Source organism: Opisthorchis viverrini (genome assembly GCF_000715545.1).
Source record: "Opisthorchis viverrini unplaced genomic scaffold opera_v5_32, whole genome shotgun sequence".
In the NCBI taxonomy this organism is placed as follows: Eukaryota; Metazoa; Platyhelminthes; class Trematoda; order Opisthorchiida; family Opisthorchiidae; genus Opisthorchis; species Opisthorchis viverrini.
In genome coordinates this window covers 192935-214144 of record NW_008751687.1, presented here as the reverse complement: position 1 = coordinate 214144, position 21210 = coordinate 192935, and the positions used below count along the sequence as shown (strand labels likewise).

The window sequence follows — 21210 nt, the reverse complement described above, 5'->3', positions numbered from 1 at the left end:
AAGTGAAATGATGCCTTAGGCAACACTTTATCTCCAAAATAACTGAGTATTCCTGATGTGCCATCTTCTCAAAACCTCAGTCGCATAGTCATTTAACTTTAGGCATGAAAATCAATAGCGTCCACTAAATAACCGCACTGACCCCAGTCTGGAACATTCGTGAGTAGATTTCTAACCAGCCGTACGCATATGCTCTGATCTCTATGGCGCTTCTGTATGGCGTCGCTCGGTCCACCTAAAAGGAACTAGTAATTCAAAAATTGTTATAACTGCACGCTAAAGACTTGTACCTTTGTTACTCATGAGCTATAACTTCAATTTTCCACAATATCGTGACCTACAAAGGTTTCAGACAGTGACGGAAATTAATCCATATCTAATTATCTGCTCAACTGCGTTATCGTCACCAAAATTTCCGGGACAATTGGCAACTATGCAGTCACTTTCGACTGGAAACGTAGTTACCGTAATTTTTAATTTGGAGGTCGTTAGTGTTTTTAGTTGAGCCTTAGGGATTTCGTCCCTCACAAATGTCTGTCGGCATGCAGATCTAGGCCTGTTGATTGCAAACTTTGTGGCCTCCAGGAAGCCACGACTTAATCGTCAACCTGATTCACTTGGTTACTTGACCTGACAAAGCTTTTCCGCCAAAAGCGAAACGTTTCCCAGCAATGAATACACCGGTTGTTTATCAAACACCTCTGATACGACGGTTAATCTTGTCTAATTTTGGCCCTCATCGGTTAACCTTTCGTGCCACCCGTTTCAGCAACGGTCTATGAGGTCGTGGAAATAAATGCAATGGAAAAGCACGTTTACCAGTGTCGGTAGGCCGCACAATGTCCTCACGTGATTCTCGATCTCCATGGAGGATTTTCACCGAATAGGTCTTTTGGGAGATAACACCGGCTCTGACAAGACCAATACCGTACATGTAGTTGAACCGGGATCTGAGACTTCAGTTATCACCCTGTATCTGTTTACACTAAGACAGTAAACCACCCGTGTCAATCAAGCAAAGCAGTGAACGACATCCTTCCATTGTGATCAACTAACAATTAACCTATTCACTTAAACGCACACAACCGCTCTCAGGTAAGCTCGAGAAGCCTGGGAAATAAAAAACCAGATTTCGTTTGGTAGTAGACACCGAGGTTAAATGCAATGTTATATTTTACACTTTGTCCCTGAAAATCGCGAAGTAACTGAGGCTAATTTGCTGAATTGTGCTTGACTTAGTGAAAGCTTATTCAATCAGAACACCACCGTATCAAACATTCCATAAGTTATGCGTACAAATGAAAAACACCAACGATTGTAACCGTCCTCCTTACTGTAACAGAGAAAGCGCCGCTGCACGTGGGGGTGGATGCCTTTGTCTAAACATGATCAAAACTTCGTCTTGTGTGGAATGTACTTTTACAGATCAGTTTCAGCGAAAAGCTGAGCCAAGATAGCACTGGTTGTTTCATTTCATAAGCGCGAGTTTGCAACGCAGAATTCGGGCAAATTACACTGTACCTTCACATTTTTTGAACAAGTCTTTCACTTTTGCATCATATGACGACATCGAATAAATTTTAACAATACGTTCGCGTCCTAGCACAGCCATAAGGGGCAACTCATATTACTCGCAGTAAAAAGCAGCATAAGATACGGACAGTTCGACTAGTTTGAAAGATTGTCTGGGTCCCTGGGTTTCACAGAAACCTCTTTTTGCGGCTGCAGTGAATTTCGACTGGTACGCAAGACTCGTTCACACAAATATGTTCGTAGAGAGGCGGTACTGAACCTCTTCTGACTTTTATTGATTCGAAGGATTTCTCTACAAAACAGCATGTGTTTTGAAGGGGCAATCATTTTGTCTGCTCTCGTGGGAAGGTGGTATGTTTGTTCGCCAGGGTGTGGACACCACCGCCGAATAATACTAAGGAGACACACTGAACACAATTTCACACCCATTTAGATATGCTCTTTTCGCATACACGCACATGCGCGCACATGTTTTTCTTGATCTAATCAGGATGTTTTTGTATCATGGTCCCGAATCGAGCTTATACCGACGGATGCAAGTATCGGTTTACCCTAATAAAACACGCATGTCTCTTGTACTGCAACATAAACATAGATGGGGTGGCATTTATCGGGTAAACAAATAATCAGACAAAAATCATTGAATCGTCATGCTGCTTCTACGCCAAAGTAACTCGAACGAACAGAGTGATCATATGGTAATGAACTGTTACAAATCCATCCAGGGCGGACCAAATTATGGTACAGCTTGGAGTATCCAATTTCATTTGGATCGAGGAAAATATCTAAATAACCTGAGAGCTGGATTCGTCAAATTCGACAAATTCACCCATTTGGCTTTCACGGGAGATCCACTTGGATTCCAGCTAAATCTTTGTTCATGAATGAGCTGCACAAAGGCAGCCTCATGTTTCAGTTGGTACAGCATTCGAGATACTGCAATACATGGTATAGACGCAACACATTTCCAACCAGGTTGTCTACTTTGGAAAGTCAAGAGGAGCCAAACAGTTTCCGATAACACGTTTAGCGAAACAAAGGAATTTTTCTTCATGTTTGTCTGAAAACGACACTGCACAGACACTTCACCAGTGTAGAGGCCTCAGGTTTACGAGCCTCTTAAGTGATTCAAGAGACACAGATCTGTACAGCTGTATAGTGTCCTTAGCTGTTAGTTGACGGTATACTTGTAAAATCGAAGCGTGTTTAGCCCTAAAAAAACGTTTCAGTCAGTGCTTCTTTCTGGATCGTACTAACCCGAAAAGTGTAACAGGATCGACTGATTAGCCCTTTGGAAAGCCTTTCCAATGTTTAAAACACTGCGACATGGCCACTAACTACACACTTGCGCCTAAGGCAGGAACGAATCGAGATTTTTGGTTTGATGGATACAAACACGTCTCATTATAGCCCACTTGTGGCACCCTTAACTCTCAATTAGTATCAGATTAACGCCATTCATTATGGAAACAAAATGTGACTAATTCCTGGAAGGTAGCTTATGGATCATTTGGTTTTAAGTGACAACTCTGCTAGATAACTCATAGTTCAACATCGCCTGATTACACTGATGTAGCCAGCGTTCCTTGAAGAATTCTCGCACACGGATGAAGCCAGGAAATGTTTAACGTTTTGATCCATATCTGCCATGAGCGAAAGTGCGGTTAGTGACCACTTGCTTCTACGATAAACGATTGAATCTTTTAACTCAAAAGAAAAAGCTGATCTTGCCACATCCACCTGTAATTCCAACTGGGGATGAATTTCATTGTAAACTCCACCTTCGAAATCTAACCAAATCTCGTTACCGTAGTAAACACTTTCAAGTCTAATTTCTATCTAATTGATTCCTCGGTAGACCTCCACGAGAAATTTAAAGTTCAAGTATCCTGTTGTGCGAGCTGACTAAACTGCTAATCCACTTTCAAGTCTAATTTCTATCTAATTGATTCCTCGGTAGACCTCCACGAGAAATTTAAAGTTCAAGTATCCTGTTGTGCGAGCTGACTAAACTGCTAATCAGCCGCTCCTAGCCGAAACGTCGTGTTCGGACAACTAGCCGGGATTACGTGGGTCTGAAGCTCCCTACAGGAATTCTGTGCGATGCGTACTGTTGATGATCCCCAATAAGGTTGAAACAGCTACACAGTGCTTCTCGGCTTGTGAGCGTAGATTGACTTCACTAACAGATACAAATCTCGAATCTCCTCAAACTACCAATGAGTGTGCACTTGACTGCTCTTAATTAGACCTTGTCTTATGGCAAGAAATTCATTAACAGAGCTTTGAAATTCTTCCCGTTAGAATACTTAGCTACTCAGCTGCTCACCTAACATTCATGACTTTGTCCCGTACCCAAGCATATTCCTAATTAACTGGATCCTTAGCGTCTTCCACGAGTACTTTTTTAAACAAAGCAACCTTTTAAAACACCAAAAAACGCACTGATTCTGATTGAAATGGATAATAAAAGAAGGCAGAAATTATTTTCTGAAAAACTACTTGCAAACGTTCACTCATTATTCTAATGGGACCACCACACTTACGCTCGTTTCAAAAGTAGAAAATTCAAACTTCGGTAGTAGAATGTCTAGTGTTTCGGAAAGTTTACTTTTTGTTAGACTCTGAAATAAATCACTCCCATAGACTCATATTTGGCATGTTGCGATAAATGAATGGCGCGTATATCTTGTATTGCGGTTTTCAGGTCCCAAGCAAGTCAACTGGAAGTAAATTCCAGCATCATAGTAAGATTGCCTAAGATTTGGATTTTGTCGCTAAGCCCGTATATTCTGCAACCGAGCATACGAGGAAAGCAGAGGGTTTTTCGCGAAATGATTTGGCCATCAGTATGGAACAAGATAATTCCATGCTGAACCCAAAACCTCATTGTCGGTAGAGGTGTCCAAAAAAAGATATTGGACACCCTTGTTTTCGGTGACCCACAGCTACCTCACAAAGCATCACAATGTTACTTCCGAATAAAACCTCAGATTACGATGCAAATGTGGATGAGCGTTCACCCCATGTGGAATTTCCGGCCAATTTTTTATTCAAACCGGAAAAACACTGGTTCTGAACTCAGAACTCCCCCTTACATTCAGAGGCCATTTTCGGCTCTGCTATGTCTCATATTGCTCCAGAAGGAAAAAGAAAGTCTGATGAGTAATTTTATAAAGTGTCCGTCAGAAAAAGCGTCCTTCCATACAAACGATTTTGAATTCAAAGAGTCTCGTGACTGTCCATTGCAGCTCGCTAGTAGAATATGGAATCAAGATAGATCAAAGTGGTATGATACCGTGTGTGTACTTTTAATGATTCATTGAGAAGGGCTGGAATATTAGTTGACTTAAAAAACAGCAGACATACGTGCTGCCAGATGTACTCAGAATTGACGCACGAAGGGGTACTGCGTGTAGTGTAGATGGCTATTGGCTTGTTCGCTGAGCTGGACAATTTGGTTGCAAACGCTTCATCACCAATCGAGGTGACATCATCAGTGCGTAGTTATGGCACAACCACTAACCCACCGCTACGCACAACTACCCACTGATGATGTCACCTCGACTGGTGATGAAACATTTGCAATCAAAGTGCCCAGCTCAGCGAACAAGCCAACGACCATCTACGCTACCTGAGCTACCGACATTCTCCTCTATAGAAAATACTCTAGTGTTTCATAAAACTGTGGACTATAGACCATCTTACACCGATTGTACGAAAGTGACCCGTTTGTTCCCTTATTCCCCGCTATAGCCTCGCTGTTATACGTATCGGAAATTTCCGTATCTCCCCAAAAGCTACCGTCAGAGAGCTGATTCATCTCCTTTTAAATGCCAGTGGAATTTGGGATATTTATACTTTTTCAAACACAGACGCGGAGTTGCTGATTCGTATACGGCGACTACGTTGTACCCGGAATGACTCAGTCTCCTAGTTACTTACACTAAAATGTGTGCTGCCCATTAACTGATATAATAAGAGGATTGTTCTTAGTGGATTGACATTGGTTACATGATTCTCGTGTTAGTTTAATTGTGTTCAGTTGCCCAGTCGCTTTTTCCGGTTGATGCCATAACTCGGAAAAATTCTCGTGAGTCACGAATTTAAAATTTATAGCGATTACTGTACTCCAAACCACTTTAAAAAAGAAAAGTTGATCTTCTAAAGTTACAACTGGACGTGGTGTATGAAATTTCATTGTCTGATTCATGAATTTTACTCCACCTACGATAGAAGCATATTTTATCTACCCAATGTCGAGTGAGTAACCGACCACCTTAAAAATCATCAATAATTTAAGGATTGTGTCACAATCAGTGTGTTCCCACTGAGATACACTGATTGATGCATTGGCTAGGTCGTATATTGTACGGTAAAGTGTACCTCACATGAAACAACACATTATTGTCCCCTCCCGAATGGAATTTTTACGAATTCTCTTAATTTCCATGAAGGGAGAAACGTTTGGCTGGGGAACCACTTTGTTTAATTGCATCCCTTATCATTTTGAGTGAAGAATTTCCCACTTTTGAGGGAACCTTATGATCTACCACTGTGGAGGACTGTTCATCATGAGAACTAACCTTGGAAGGGCTTCTATTTCAACAGTCTAGAAGTGCTTCAGGCGTGGTGCGTCAACTCAATTAATTCACCGTTAACTATTTCAAAAACTAGTCGAGTGATTTGCTGATGGTCGGCACAAATTTGCTGTTAAATTCTTTTGAAATTGTCGCTTCTTCAAGCCGACTTTTAGGCAATAATGAGTTGGTGATTTTACTAGAGATTACCTCCCAAGCGAAGCCAAACTATGCTTATTGACTTTTCACCTTGGACCGGTTTTGTTTACAGGAAGAAAGTTCAAATGGAATAAGTTCTGTGCTTGCCCAATCGACCAGAATTGTTATTTTTCCAAGGTTTCAAGCTTTGATAACGTGATTTGATATCCGCTTCTTTTTGGTCAAGCAAGTAATTGGGAGCTTCTCTCTCTTTAGGTCGTTGCCAAAGATGGAGCTCCCGAACCGTACACTTTGAGTGGAACGGCTTTGGTAGAGGTGACAGTCAATGACGAAAACGACGAAACGCCGGAAATTCGAGTGATGCTCCTCGAATCGAGCACAAGTGGACAAATTTCATCTGCAATGCATCAATCCCAGCTGGAACCCTCAAGCGAACTTTCGGGCAATGGGGCAAAATTTCTCGGTGAATATATGACTTCGATCAGTGAAAATCCACAGCCTGAAACTGTGATTGCTTACATCCAAGTAAGTTCGAGATCAACACGCGAATTTGTCTCATAGGGTAGATCAGGACAAATGTACTGTGACGATGATTCGTTTAGTGCAGCGGTGTTTCAGTCATTCGTGGTGTTAGCATTACAGTACGACAACTGACCCTGATAAGCTGAGGTACAGTGGTTTAAATAGAGTGATTAGCAAGTTGCAAGCTTTCATGCCAAGCAATCACCGCGGTGTACAAAAAACGAAGGGATCTGTTAAGTAAATACCCAAAGGCTGGAAAGGATTGACGTGGTCCACAACCAGTACACAGTCAGTTAATTTCACCAACTAATTTGCGTTTGCGATCCAGGTCGACTGAAGGGCACAAGTGATCTACCAATTTGGGTGAGAGCATGCAGTGCAAGGGGGAATACGCCCGTTTCATCCAGCTAGGATAAACCGCTGATCATTGTGATGACAGGATGGGCTGGAAATGCTGAGGTCATCGTAAATGGTTACCTTAACCAGGTCTACTGGAATCCTCTCTCTAGTGAACAAGTCGTGCAGGTGGGATTCCATTCAGTCACTCGTTAACGCCTGGTGCAGTTTGCCACGACCTATGGTTGGTTCACTGAATGCACGGGGCGAACCTGATGCATCATCAAGCTGATGATGACGAATCAGAATCGAGAGAGTTCTTAATTTTCTCGAAGAGGATCATGTGAGTTGCTATACGGAAAGTTTTCGTCAAATGAGAGAGGTATTTGACATAAAGCTCAGTAATTCGGATGTTCCACTTACCACTGTTATCTCAAGCGTCTCCATAACCAAAATGATTACAAATAAGTGATTGATGCGTCTTGGAAACGAGTCGCCGTGTTACATGGCGGGTCAATGGATCCGGTGATCAGTAGAGGGCACTGTAATGGTGTCTGTCTGTGTTTGATGTATTGTTTTGAAAATGATTACAAATAAGTGATTGATGCGTCTTGGAAACGAGTCGCCGTGTTACATGGCGGGTCAATGGATCCGGTGATCAGTAGAGGGCACTGTAATGGTGTCTGTCTGTGTTTGATGTATTGTTTTGGTGTGTGCATGTGTGCGTGTGTGTGTGTGCGTAGATCTACCAAGTTTGCCAAACCAGCCTGGCTTTGGTTATGCGTCTGTGAAAGCGTGAGTGAGCGATTTGGTTGTTGCGTGCTTGTTCATCTGCGAGGTCGATCCTTCCCAGCTAGAAGAAAGATTGATGGTATCGCTGGAATCGTCGGGTGAGCATACAGTTGAAAATATGCTTCACGAAGGCTGTAGGAGCTGCGGGAATTTCGTCTCTATGTCCACAGAATATCACTTTTGACCGTCGGACCAAGTGGCATCAGTAAATCACCACTAACTTGGTTTTAATGGGGGACTCAGCTGAATCCCAGTTGAATCTCTCATCCGTGATATGCTTCAAGTAGAACATAGGGTACAGAGGAAATCGAGGGCTACACCTAACTGATGAGACCCAAGAATGGTAAAACCGGTCGCGAGTTTTCGGCAAGTTATAAGAAGTGTGTTTTGTCAGTAAAATCTACCCTACTCTACCCTACTCCACTCTAATTTAACCTAATCTCGAATATCGTACCAAATGAAACGTGAGGCAGACATTGTGCAGCATATTTAGCTAATGAATATCATAAACAAAAGATTCGCCTGGGATTCGGTTGAGTCTGCTGTTGTAAGCGACAGATCCACTCTCTCCTTGCTTTCACTTTCATCGATGGCGTATCTCACAAGCGCAAACCGACCTTTGATAAAGAAAAACGAGCATACGGTTTTTGTCTTTAATTACACACTCACCTTCACAAAAATTTTCCAAAAGTTTATTCTCGACACTGTTTAGTCTTGGTCTAATTTGTGTTCCAGTCTTTTCTTGGGAGCTCCGAGTTAGGTTCTTCCTCCAACGAACGGGGATATCCTGTGGAGAGACTAATCCATCGCATACGTTGAGGGCCAGACTGTTGTGTCCCGAACAGCTGATCGAAAGTACGATTAACTCTCACTCAGGGGGTATATAGTGCTAATAATCCTTCGACCACAGAATTCATATCACATGGTTGAGTGCTGAGTGGCCTATCCAGTGACCACTTGTCAGATGGAAAGTTCATAATCCGTTTGAAATAATATTCAATAGAAGCTACTTGTGTAACAATGTATACTACTGATGAGGCATGCGAACATTCTATGGTTCAAACGTCACCCCTGCATCTGATGGAACGTGAAGGTTGTTGTGGAAATTGTGGGACCACTTTGCGGGATTCGTTTGCTATTGTCTAATGCCGAATGAAAGTTCAGGAAAATTCAACAGGGCAGGCGAGAATGTTCACTTCTCAAATACGCTGTAGAGCTGAGATGTTTAACTTCATATCCAATCACTTGTGACCCCTTCGTGTTTACTAATGAATAAATTCACAGCGGTGTTCACCACAGTTGACCTGTAGTTATTTGATAATGGCCTCCTTCTAGGATGAAGTACTCACCGAAACTGAAAGAGAATTTTTCCTCGGTGGAGATGGCTCCCATTTAGAGAAATGATCAACCAAAACCGTGTTTCACGCTCTCAGCTCCAAATTGGTGCAACTCTTTTCGTACTCAGATGCTGTACACAAGTTGATCGATTATGCCATTTTGTCGCCTCGATTTTCTTCTACATATGCAGCACTGTTTCTTACCCATGGTTTAAGCATGCTGGTGAAATGTCCTCTCCTCTTGACAATAAGCAATCTGACTTGGTTATTCCCCGGGATTGGATCTATAGTATTCTCTTCTATCACATGAACGAAATGTTTGCGATCAACGGTGTGCCTAGTGGCTACTGACAAAAGTCCTGAGAGAAAGCTGGTTAATTATAAGGAACAATAGGACTTCTTTATCAATTCAAACATAAGATCGTGCTAGACACCCGAAGCCTCACATCAGGCTGTTATCAATAACTAAATGTTCTTTAACTAACTTGTCTAATTGCTAGTTACACCAACAGACAAAGAAGTACGAAAACGCAGTTGAGATTTTCTCAGACTCTGTGTCTAACATTCATATCAAAAGCAGTGCTTTGAAAGTTTTATGATAGGAAAACTACAATCATACCTGCTATTGTGTGGGAATAGCAGCTTAGATTGCCTGATTAGCCAAATGCATGAGAAATAATGTCTTCCTTAATTATATTGACTTTAAGAACATGCACCAAAATTTCCGAATAGAGGAAATGAAACTGAATTATGTCTGAAATACTTTTGGCTTCCAGTTGTCTGCTCTATTTGAAAAGTTTTCAGGAACGAAAACATATGTACTGTAGCCGCAAAGCTATCTGATCCAGTTGCAAAAGACAGGATAGATAATTCGTTCTATGAGACGATGAAATTTACTTACCTTTTCGACATCTAAGTGAGCCCAACCTTTGACCTGCTTGCATGCCAAAGAAAAACCAAACCAATCGTGGATTCTTAGTGGGAATTTACAGACGGTCCACACGATCATTACATTATGAGTCCTCGCATGCACACTACGTCAAACACGCCGCTCTCGCTCATTGGTGAATCGCGTCAAAAAAGTATGCTCGGATGAGTCCACACGAGCAGATGAACTGAAAAAGACTGAGTAGGGTATTATAGCAAAACAAACGCCCCATAGGACTCGTTAGCCAACAAATGAGGGGCACGCTACTCGGAACGGTGAGACAGGGGGACGTGAACCCGATGATCAATGTGGGAATACCCTATAGAAAATGCACTTCAGATTCCATTTGGAAGATAGTTCGGGATTATGATACTCAAACATTATTCCGAAATAATAACACAGCGGCACCTTGTACATTGTAAATTAAAAATTGTTCCGAAAACTGCGTCTACTCCTGTGCAGAATGCTCAGCCAGGGAGCGCTGTGTGGAACGACAAGCACTTTTTCCCCTACGAAATTAAAATGAATTTTTAAAAACTTGGACTCGACTCAGCCATCAAATCAACTTTAATGGCACGCACACCCCAGTCAGGCTTCACATCAGACGTGGAACGGGAGTGATTTAATGCCTTAGAGATTAGCAAGCGACCAAACTGTGCTAACCACATTGATAGGCCAGCATCCCGTACATCTGACTTGGACTTAGAGCATAACTTAATAGGCACAGTGGCCAATGGTGAAGCAGGAACCTCAACAAAGACGCATCACAGCCAGCACAACAAACGGAGGCACATCCCAGACACGGTAAACACAATCGTGCGTAGACGCACACAGATCTGACATACACTCGCTGGTCGCATCTGATTGCCAAATGGTCTCAGCAACACACCAGTCAGAAGGCATGATAAGCACAGCAACCCAAAACTCAGGTTTTGTAGTACCATATACCACTACTCTTTGTTTTAACTCAAAAATTTCCTTGGGATTCATTGCCAACCATAGAGAGCATAGTACAACCTCTCAAAGGTTCACCTTCTCTCGAGGGTTGTGCTCCGGTTGCATTCGAGAGCGTGAAGAATAAGACAGATAGGCAATGATTCTCCTCGAAACAACGAGTAGAAAGCAGAAAAGAGTTAACTATCTGTTTCAACACTTGATTTCTCCTCTAACATATACTTTCTTGAAACAGTCAGCTGAATCAGGCAGTGCAGCCATCAAGGCTAAGTCCAACATATTGATTATTTCCAAAAGACTGTCATTACCGTCTTGCCCGCTATGGATTTTGAAAGCTACAGCGACGTGACCACTAAGGAAAGGTCTTCCGACAGATATTTTTCGTGCAAATCTTGAGAAGAATCAGGTAGTTCAAGAATGACTGTGCTGTACTGATTTCCTTTTGAAGCATTTCCGTGTCTTACCCCTCTGTAATAGCCGGGAGTGCTGTCCGTGTTGTACGGTGTTCATGCTTGTACCCACTTTGATGTATCACATGACTGAAAAGCCATTCATCCTTTTCATTGATTCGTAAGAGTGCTTATGAAATTCGGAAATGGACGGATAAATATGCGAGGTGAAATTTACGAAATTTGAGGTTGCTGAAATTTTCTTGGAACAAAGATGCACACCTCGCAGAACAAGCTATTCAGTAGGATACTGGAAATTCCTGGACAATCCACAACCGATTCGTCTTTGATGAAGCTCATTAGTTAGGTGCAGCCCCCTCACAGATTCTGTCAACCTCATGTTCTGCTTGAGCAGCAATTTGTGGGCCGTCTACGAAATGCAATTATTTGCAAATTCAGAGGAGATTCAGTTGAATCCCAGCTGAATCTCTTGTCTATGGTATTCATCGAGTGAATGTACTGAACACTGATTGCATATTTCAACCCTTTGGTCCATATGAATCAAGTCCGCGTCAATTCTCACAGGCCTGCACTGCCCCAGTGAATAATTCTTAAACCTGTCTACCAAGCATCGATAAGTTTGCAGGAATCGTTCTAAACAAGTTCATCCTGCTGTCGAACAGAGACCATTAGCATATTCATCCGCCTGGTAATCAAATTTTGAGGCATAGCTTTGTGGAACAAAAAATGGCCTTTGTTTACCAATCCCTTCAGAAACCATAACTCATGACGTATCGCAGCCCCGAGTGAAATTTCAAACATTCATCAATTTGCCCCACTGACAAGGACGAAAGTGGAAACAACAAAGGTGGTAATTCTAACTATCTAAGGGGCACGTCCATTCACCACCACGTTAGACAGTGAGTGGTGATAAGTGACCAGATGTCAATGTGCAATTTGCGTCAGACGGTGTGAAATTCAACCCCATGCTATCAAACTAAAAACCCAAGTTTTGGCACGCGAAAGTGATAACACCATTTCTATTCTTAGCTGATCAAGCATATTTATTCCTCCACTCATATAAAGTAAAATCGTTTGCCTGGAAACATCACAAACGAGAGACTCAGTTGGGTTCCAGGTGAGTCTCTCGCAAAACCAAATTAGTTTGCAAATGAGCGCATTTCGCTAATTTCGTGCAATTTGATTTCAAGTAGAACAAAAGGTTGACGGAAACTCGGGGACTGCGCCTATCTGAGGAGCTTCAGGAAGGGAGAAACCGGCCGTGGGCTGTCGACGAATTTTCAGCAACCTTATGAGTAGTGCATTACGTTTTGACATTCCTTGTTAGGATTCTTGTTTCATTGTTTTACATCAAAACCCCATCAGCTTGTTTGCCAGTCTAACGACGATAAAACTTCGATAAATACTCTCGTCTGCACACGAAATCGGTTTTTACGAGGAAACTCAGCTAAATCTGACTGACCCTCTCGTTTACGATGGTTCGTCAAACGGAACGTGCTGCACCAGAATGCCTCACGTTTCAGTTGGTATGATAGTCGAGATGTCGCAATAGGTTTCCGTCTAGCGATAACACACTACTCACAAGGTTGATGAAATCGTTTCGAAAGTCAACCAACGGTTTCGCTCTTCTTTGGACCGATCAGATGGGCACAGTTCCCCAGTTTCGGTCAGTCTTTCTTCCTGCTTGGACCCAAATTGAACGGATTTCGACAAATGTAAATCGGCGTTTTGCATCGTCCCAGATGTCACCAAAAGTAGTGCCTTCGACGTTTTCCGGACTAAGATAGAGCTACTGATGTGTCATATTGGGAATGCAATGAATCTAGACTTTTCATGTTACCTGATGACCCGAAGCCAGTCAAGCATATTAAAAGCATCGCACCACAAAAAACTAAGGGATCATCCGGCAGCTACTTTAATAAGGAGAAAGAGTTGTCTGTCCTTGAAATTCTATTGGCTCGCTGTCTGTCGAAAATGAGCCATCCCATGAAAATTCCCTTATGTGTACGTTCACTGTCAAACAACTGACACCGACTCACATTGTTGTGAAGCGAGCTAAATCAACCACGAAAATAAGAAGAATTCTCCAGAAACTGGAGTTTATTCCTTCTGACACCCAACTAGATGGAAATGATGGGATCTTTGCGGTATAGGCTGCATTACAAAGCTGGCGACAGAGACCCTAATAAGTGGTTTAATTCCTGCGCCATCCTAAGAACGTCAGAATTGGCGTATGTAGACTAACTCTAAAGATTGCCCTCACAAAAGATAAAAAAACTAGCCATTCTTGCATCTGCTGTACAGAGTTTAGTCATACCTGTTCTCCTAATGTGTGGAAGAGCTACTGTCAAATCACCTTGTGCGTTCAAGCTAATAGGTTTATGACAATTACATCATTACCTACGTATTTGGTGCGGAGTAAGCAGGTGTCATTCATTCAAAAGTAGTGAGGTAACTGCAAGGTTATTTTCTCTCTTCATCCACATTCATGGTTTTCATTTTAAACGCGGTGAACTACAAGTAGGTTTTGGTACGCTGACTGTCTGAAACTCTTTTCAGATTTAGAATGATTCTAGCCCGTTGAGTCATAGAAAAAAAACTGTAATTTATTGCTCTTCGGAGGTAAGGTGAAACCACTCTAGAGATTTTCTGAAATATAAATAGAATCCTCGATATAGGTTGCAGACGCGTATTAGGACTGTACAGTGGTATGAGATTTGCTAAAAAAAATAGAAAGAACTGAAGAAATAGTGTCTGTGCATTCTGACGGAAAACCTCATTCAGCAGATCACTGGAAATGCTGTAACAACCCGCAATCAACTTCATCCCTCTTTGGGTTCCTCATGTAGCCTTCGTTTCCGAGTTTCCGTCGACCTTGAGTTCTACTTAAATCCATAATTTAAGCGATTTGTGAAATACACTTGTTTGCATACCATTTTGGTTTTCATGAGGCTCTCACCTGAATCCCAGCTGAAGCCCTTGTTCGTGCTGTTTTTCCTCAATTGGATATGCTGCACAAAACCCGACTCACGTTACACTTGGTGCCGTATCCGAGAAATCGCAATATTTTGTGGACGGGACGCGTTTTGATGAGACTGCTGCAAACTTTCCGAAATCTCACGATTGGTAGCAACGTGTTCTGTGGAGGAAATGTATTGGAATATCTTGAAGGTCGTACCAACCGAAAAGAAAGGCATCCCTGGTGCGGCACATTCAGCCGAAAAATACTATACGCGAGAGACAGCTGGGATTTCGTTGACTTTCCCGTCAATACCAATTTAGTTGAAAAGTGTGTGCATTCCCATAGTTTTCCATCAAGCCAAAAGACAGCACAATGTTAGCAAGTTCCAATATCAACTTAGAAATCAAAGTGGCGTTTCGCTGATCAATAAATACTCCAAATATCGTATCCCTTCAGAATATACATGGAGTTTATTCACGCCCCAATAGGGTGTGTTAGTTGATTAGGAAACTAAAGTTTTATAGACAGGATGAATCATGGAAAAATGGGGAGATGATTGGTAGGAACGTTCGTAATGCGGGTCCACTTGAGATGAAATAATCGTTTCCGAGATAGCTGCAAGTAATTTACACAAACCTAAGCTCTACAGACGCATTTATACCGAAAAATGATAGTTGTAGTTAGGGTAAATAACCATATAAACTGTGTCCGTGTTTCTAACATATCTGCCGACAAAATATTGATTTCATAAAAGAAACTACTCACAAGGTTGCTGAAGACTCTTCGACAACCCTGTGAAAATATACTGCGATATCCCGAATATCGTGCCAACTGAATCATGAGGCGGCCTGTGTGCAGCACATTGAGTTGTATACTATCATAAACGAGAGATTCGATTGAGTCTCACGTGAAAACCAAATTGATTTGCAAATGGGCGTATTTCTCGAAATATTGATTTCACTCACTTCTTTTCGAATCAACAAAACCTAAATGCCTTCCACCAATGTCGGTACAGTTTTTTTTCAGAAAATAGTTTATTAATATATGGAGCAATACGTATGCTTTATTTGTGAATCAATATCTGTTAGGATTTTTGGCTTTGGCCATCACTGTTAAACACCAAAGTACAAGCTTGTGGTTCATACTCACCTGATTTGATCGCAAATTTTAGTCAGACGTTTTGAGCAAAACCCACGTTTTACGTCTGTCCTTCTTGCAGGTTTTAGACCGTGATCATAACGGGCAGGATCAAGTTCACTGTCGTCTGGGTCCCACCGATAACTTCACACTTCAAGTGGATTCACCGGACACTAAGTATGCGCCAGGTCGAGCAGATCTTTCCGGGACACAGACCATCAGCGATTTGGCCAACTCCTCACCTAATCGACAAGATTTTCGACTCGTCACAGGAACAAGCCTTACAAGCTCGATAGGTCCGTTCACGCGTTTGGATCGCGAGGTCACCCCCATGCAGCAGGTTACTATCACATGCACCGATAGCGTTGGCAATTCGGCTTTTGTACGGATCAATGTCCAACTGAAAGACGTCAACGACCATGCTCCGGAATTTGTCAACAATGGTCATTTCGCATTTCAGATCCCGGAAAATCAGGAACTGATCGGTGGGAAGCCCCTATGGTTGGGGCGGACCGTTGCTACCGACAAAGATGCTGGTGATAATGCAAAAATTTCTTACAGTCTTGAAGAAGATAGTGAAAATTACGACTCCACGAAACATTCATACGATGGGGCAATGAGTAGATTGTTTGAGCTGGATGCTCGTACCGGAGATTTGTACGCAAAAGTTATGTTTGACCGCGAAGCTCTAACCGGGGAAGGAGCCTACCGATTACGAGTACATGCGGTGGATAACGGACAACCCAAGCTCACTGGGACTGCAGTTGTAGAAGTGTTCATCGTTGATGTGAATGACTGGGCACCGCAGTTCACAAAGGATGTCTACACGTTTTCTGTAGCTGAAGACACACGTGTTCAGGAGGTCGTAGGGAGCATCGAGGCAGTGGACCGTGATGCTGACAGTCAGGGTAAAATAACTTACCACATGGTCAATCATATGAGGCAGCCAACAGCGCTTTATACGCGAGGGATTCGCAAAACCAGATCAGTTGGCAGCAAGGCCCCATTCTCGCGAAAAGGGCGAAAAGTCAGTGATCCTGAGGTGAGTTCTGGAGAATTACAAGGAACTACAAGTTCCTATGCTGATACATCAGTTCCGGTACCCCAGAATTCCCCGAGTCCGGAGTTCTATAAACGTCGAGAGCAGAAGGCTTCTGATGAAAATAATTTCAATGTTCTGCCTGAAAACGCTCCAAAAGAGCACAACTACTTCAGTGTCGACAGATTGAGTGGAAAGATCCGCCTAATACGACGGCTGGATCGAGAATCGGTGGCGTTTTTTTCACTTGAAATTGTGGCCACAGATAGCCCGCCAGTTTCAATACTTCCTGTCAGGCACCAGCAATCTGGAAGTTATACCAATTTTACTTCAAATGTCCACCTAATCCCGAAGATTTTGTCAAGTTCAACAACAGTGGTAATTGCAGTCACAGACGTGAACGATAACGCGCCAGTTTTTCGCAGTCCAAACACATCCACGGCAATTCAGGTTCGCCTGCAAGAAACTCTGGGAAAACAATTACTGACCTTTGAAGCCACCGACGCTGATGAGGGGGAAAACGCAAGAATATCATACAGTATACGAACGGAGGTACCCCGGCCACCCGGGGGACCAGGAACCGGATATTTTTCAGTAGACGAAACAAGTGGACTCTTGTTCTTGGCCAGGTGAGTAGTCTTCAGTAGTAGTTAGCACAGCTAACACAGTAACTAGTAAACAGCTTACCACGTGAAAGGCGATATCATACGCATTTTTCCTCTCCCAAGTATTTTGCCTGAAAATTTAATCAAAGTTATTTGCTTACCAGATTAATAAAGTCGGAAAATTCTAATATTCAATGTGTTTCAACAAAGATCATGTTTTTTTAATTGCCGCTGACCAACCGACACTATGACAAGTCGGACGAGAGCTAATTTATCGTATCCATACTGCTCTCATTGAGCTGGTTCCGGTCACTACAGTTACTTCTCCAGCTACAGCACATTCATATCAATAATGAGCATATCAGTGAATCGATTTCTCATTGTCTACTGATGTGGGAAAGTCCATACTTTCAAAGGTTTCGTATTAACCGCACATTCCCTTTCTGACTTTTTGGCACTTTAGAACTGAACTAGTTACACTCAGAAACTTGTACGTCTCAAATTCAGCATTTTCGGCTGTGTTGTTTACCGTTTACTGCTGTTAATGAAAACAGCACAAAATTATGCAGAAACTTCTACTTTTTTACCCAGTAGTCATATTGACCATAATATATTTGACGTACTTCTTTATCATTTCCTATCGATATATTCTTTTTGGGTGCAAAATTTTGTCCTCTAGTGAAGCACTATCGTTCAACCCTATAGGATGCGTTTCCGTCCTAGACCTCTGAATTGGGTTGCCTGTCTTCACACAAGGCAAGTGTGTAGCTGTTGGTTTCACGTTGCAATAGGCCCAATTTAGTTTTCTTGACCTGTCACCATCTATACCACTCTGTCTCCTCTGGCTTAAGAGGTAAGCAAACCTTCAGACCCATTGATCGCCCTCAACTAAAGTTCTCAAATTCATCTTTAGTTACCAGCAACTGGAAAGTATTTGTAACCGACTGAGAATTCACCGTTTTCAAGAGGCTTGAAAGACCCGCCGACCGAACCCATTTTTTTAGTATCAATGGATGCGTTCATTTAATACTGAATTACGAGTATTCAGGATAGGTTTGCATAGTGCACCTTGTTTCTAGGTTTTCGGCAGGCTCTTATTTGCAGTGATTAGACTCAAGTAGGCTTTGGGTCTGCTATTCGGAGCAGGTCGTCGACAAACTAGCTGCTTTTGACCGAGGATATGCACCACTGATGTGCCCTATCAAGAGCGAAACTGGAGTTCAGTGCTTCTTTAATTTTGCGCGGATTCGCCAGAATGACGTTTAAGACTTCGTCAAAACGACAGGCTCTCAAATTCTGCTCACACGACTTCGTTCTTCTGCACTAAGCTAGAAACTATCTCACAAACGATACTCAAATTTTCGATTTCGTCCCTACTAAGTTCTATGATCATACACTAGAGATTACTTACTTCAGTTTCCAGAAATTTCCTAATCTGCTTCTGGTCGACAGAAGGCAGCCATATCTTCTACATTTTATGATAATTATCACGGTTAATTTGCCCTCGAGCTTGCGTCAGCTGTAACCTAACCCAGGAGATTTCCAAATATCCAACCACGGTACAATATGCCTCCTTCTTTCATCCGTTTCTCCCCCCCCCCGCTTCGTCGAGCGATTAAATCTTGAAAGCCCTCAAGGTCTACCAAATTTCCCTCACAAACTCCACTCCATAAGATTAAAGTCAACACAATGCTGAGGAAGTCATACCTTTATTCAACAAAGGTCTGAATCATGAGGTTGCCCTTTATCCATAGACCAGTTATTCTGTACAAAGAAGTACAAAAATCAATCATACTCATGCTCCCGAAACACGCTCAGAAGTTTACTGTGAATCGTCATTTTTCGGACTAACAGTGCATAGTGATTGAAAATATAGAAGAAACCAATAAATATCGATTATCTAATGGAATCAGCTTTTGAACGCATTTATCTGCGATCGGTTAGTTTGCTCCTTGAACAGTCGAAGTTCAACGAGTGGTGTCATATTATCCGTAACTACATCGTCGTATTTACGGGTGTAATGTGTAAAACCTATCGAAACTCACAGACCTGTTTGGAGTTTATCATAAGAGCTAGTGCAGTTCAAAGCCCTTACAAATCTCTTGTTCGCGCTAGCTGAGTAGACGAGTGAATCTGTAGTTCAAAAGAGAGAAGAACTTGATATGGAACGCAGGATAACCACTTACCTGGTGAGCAGAAAATGAAACAGGACATGTGTGGGTTAGTGAAATACACTCATTTGCATACCAGTTTGGTTTTCAAAGGAGACCCAACTGAATCTCTCGTTTATGGTTTTCTTTCTATGGGTAACGTGTTACACCTGTACATTTGATTGTGATACTGGCGTATTGTACCACGTGAAAGATGAGGCGGCCTAATGTAGCACATTCAGTTGAAAAAGAACATAGTAAACGAGATATTCAGTCGGGTCTTCCGTGAAAACCCGATTGGTGTGAAAATGAATGTAGTTCGCCAACTGTGTGCAAGTTGGGTTCAGGTGAACATAATGTTAAGAGAATCTCGGATACTAGAAGTTGAGTTGGGTTCAGGTGAACATAATGTTAAGAGAATCTCGGATACTACGCCTACCTGGTGAGCCCCGAGAAGAGCGAAAGCGCTCGTGGGCTGTCGAAGAGTTTTCAACGACATTATGAGTAGTGTGTCTGGTCTGTACCACGTTTTTTACGTCAGTCCAATACTGCTTATAAGACCCAAATGAATCTCACTGAAACACCTGTGGTTTGCATTCAGTTGAAAACATGGAAGCTCTGTTATACCTTCCGATTTCATCTCGTTCAAACCAATGAGGCACAAATTTGTTGCGAACGTGCAAGGTATTTAACATTCTGTAATTCGGGTTACCACGTAGAAGTAAAGCCGATCTATGTTCACTCAGCTATCATCTTATTGATTCAAATCCTACCTTCCAAACCCGAGTTTATATGATATCGACATCTCGGCATGAGTGTTGGGCCCATAGCTATACAAATACCCCATATAGTACAGGCCAGCTTTCAGCTTGGTGAGCGACCTATCGACTCACACCAGTCAGACGACAAGGTGGGAAGAAGCGTTTTCAAGGAAATGAGACTTTTTCAACTCTTGAGGCTGTTAATCACCGCAAGTCAATCTCGGCAAACAGATCAGCTACAATTTGATCAATAATTGGTACAAGGTGAACTGAATGTGACGCTGAATGGATATCTATACTCAACTTTGGTAACACGGAGGATAATTGATCTTATTATCGATTTGACGGGCTTCTTGTGGCTAACCTTTGGTCTGGGAGGCTATATTGCCGAAAAATTCAGCACGATATTTGCTAGAGGGTAGTTATAAATATCAAATGGCATGCAAGCAAGCATTCCAAGGCTTTCTTCGGTTTTCGGTGAGAGTTTTGTGTGTTAGCTGGGCTACCAATTAACCCTGGAAAGCGTATCGTCTTGAGTGTATCAAGTGGAGAGAACAGAATCATTTGCGTGTGAGTATTATGAACTGAGTTGAGAACAACAGTTCGGTTAGCTGACGTTCCTGGTCCAAAGCTTTCTTCGGTTTTCGGTGAGAGTTGTGTGTATTAGCTGGGCTACCAATTAGCCCTGGAAAGCGTATCGTCTTGAGTGTATGAAGTGGAGAGAACAGGATCATTTGCGTGTGAGTGTTATGAACTGAGTTGAGAACAACAGTTCGGTTAGCTGACGTTCCTGGGCTAAGCCAAGGAATAAACTTGAGATTGGACATTTTTCGGGGGTGTGACCGGTTTTCTAGGTTTTCCGGAAGTCGCTACACTCTGAGAGAAGTGGTCAACTGTTCCTGTCCGCCGAGTGGGATAAGAATTTCCATAGTTTCGTGACTGCCCTTAAATTAGGAATTGTTGGCTGTCACTGGATAGCAAGTGATTTGTTCTCCTCCATCCAAC

At 42.4% G+C, this 21210-nt stretch overlaps 1 protein-coding gene across 1 annotated transcript in view; it reads left to right on the top strand.

The window, feature by feature from the left end:
• Positions 1 to 6527: 6527 nt before the first annotated feature.
• The window catches only part of T265_13022 (hypothetical protein), a gene marked incomplete at both ends in the record, with an annotated part of 29620 nt that continues 14937 nt past the window's right edge, over positions 6528 to 21210 (top strand). The window contains 2 exon segments of the mRNA XM_009166814.1: positions 6528 to 6797; positions 15733 to 17318. Coding sequence (XP_009165078.1) covers positions 6528 to 6797; positions 15733 to 17318 — 1856 coding nt within the window.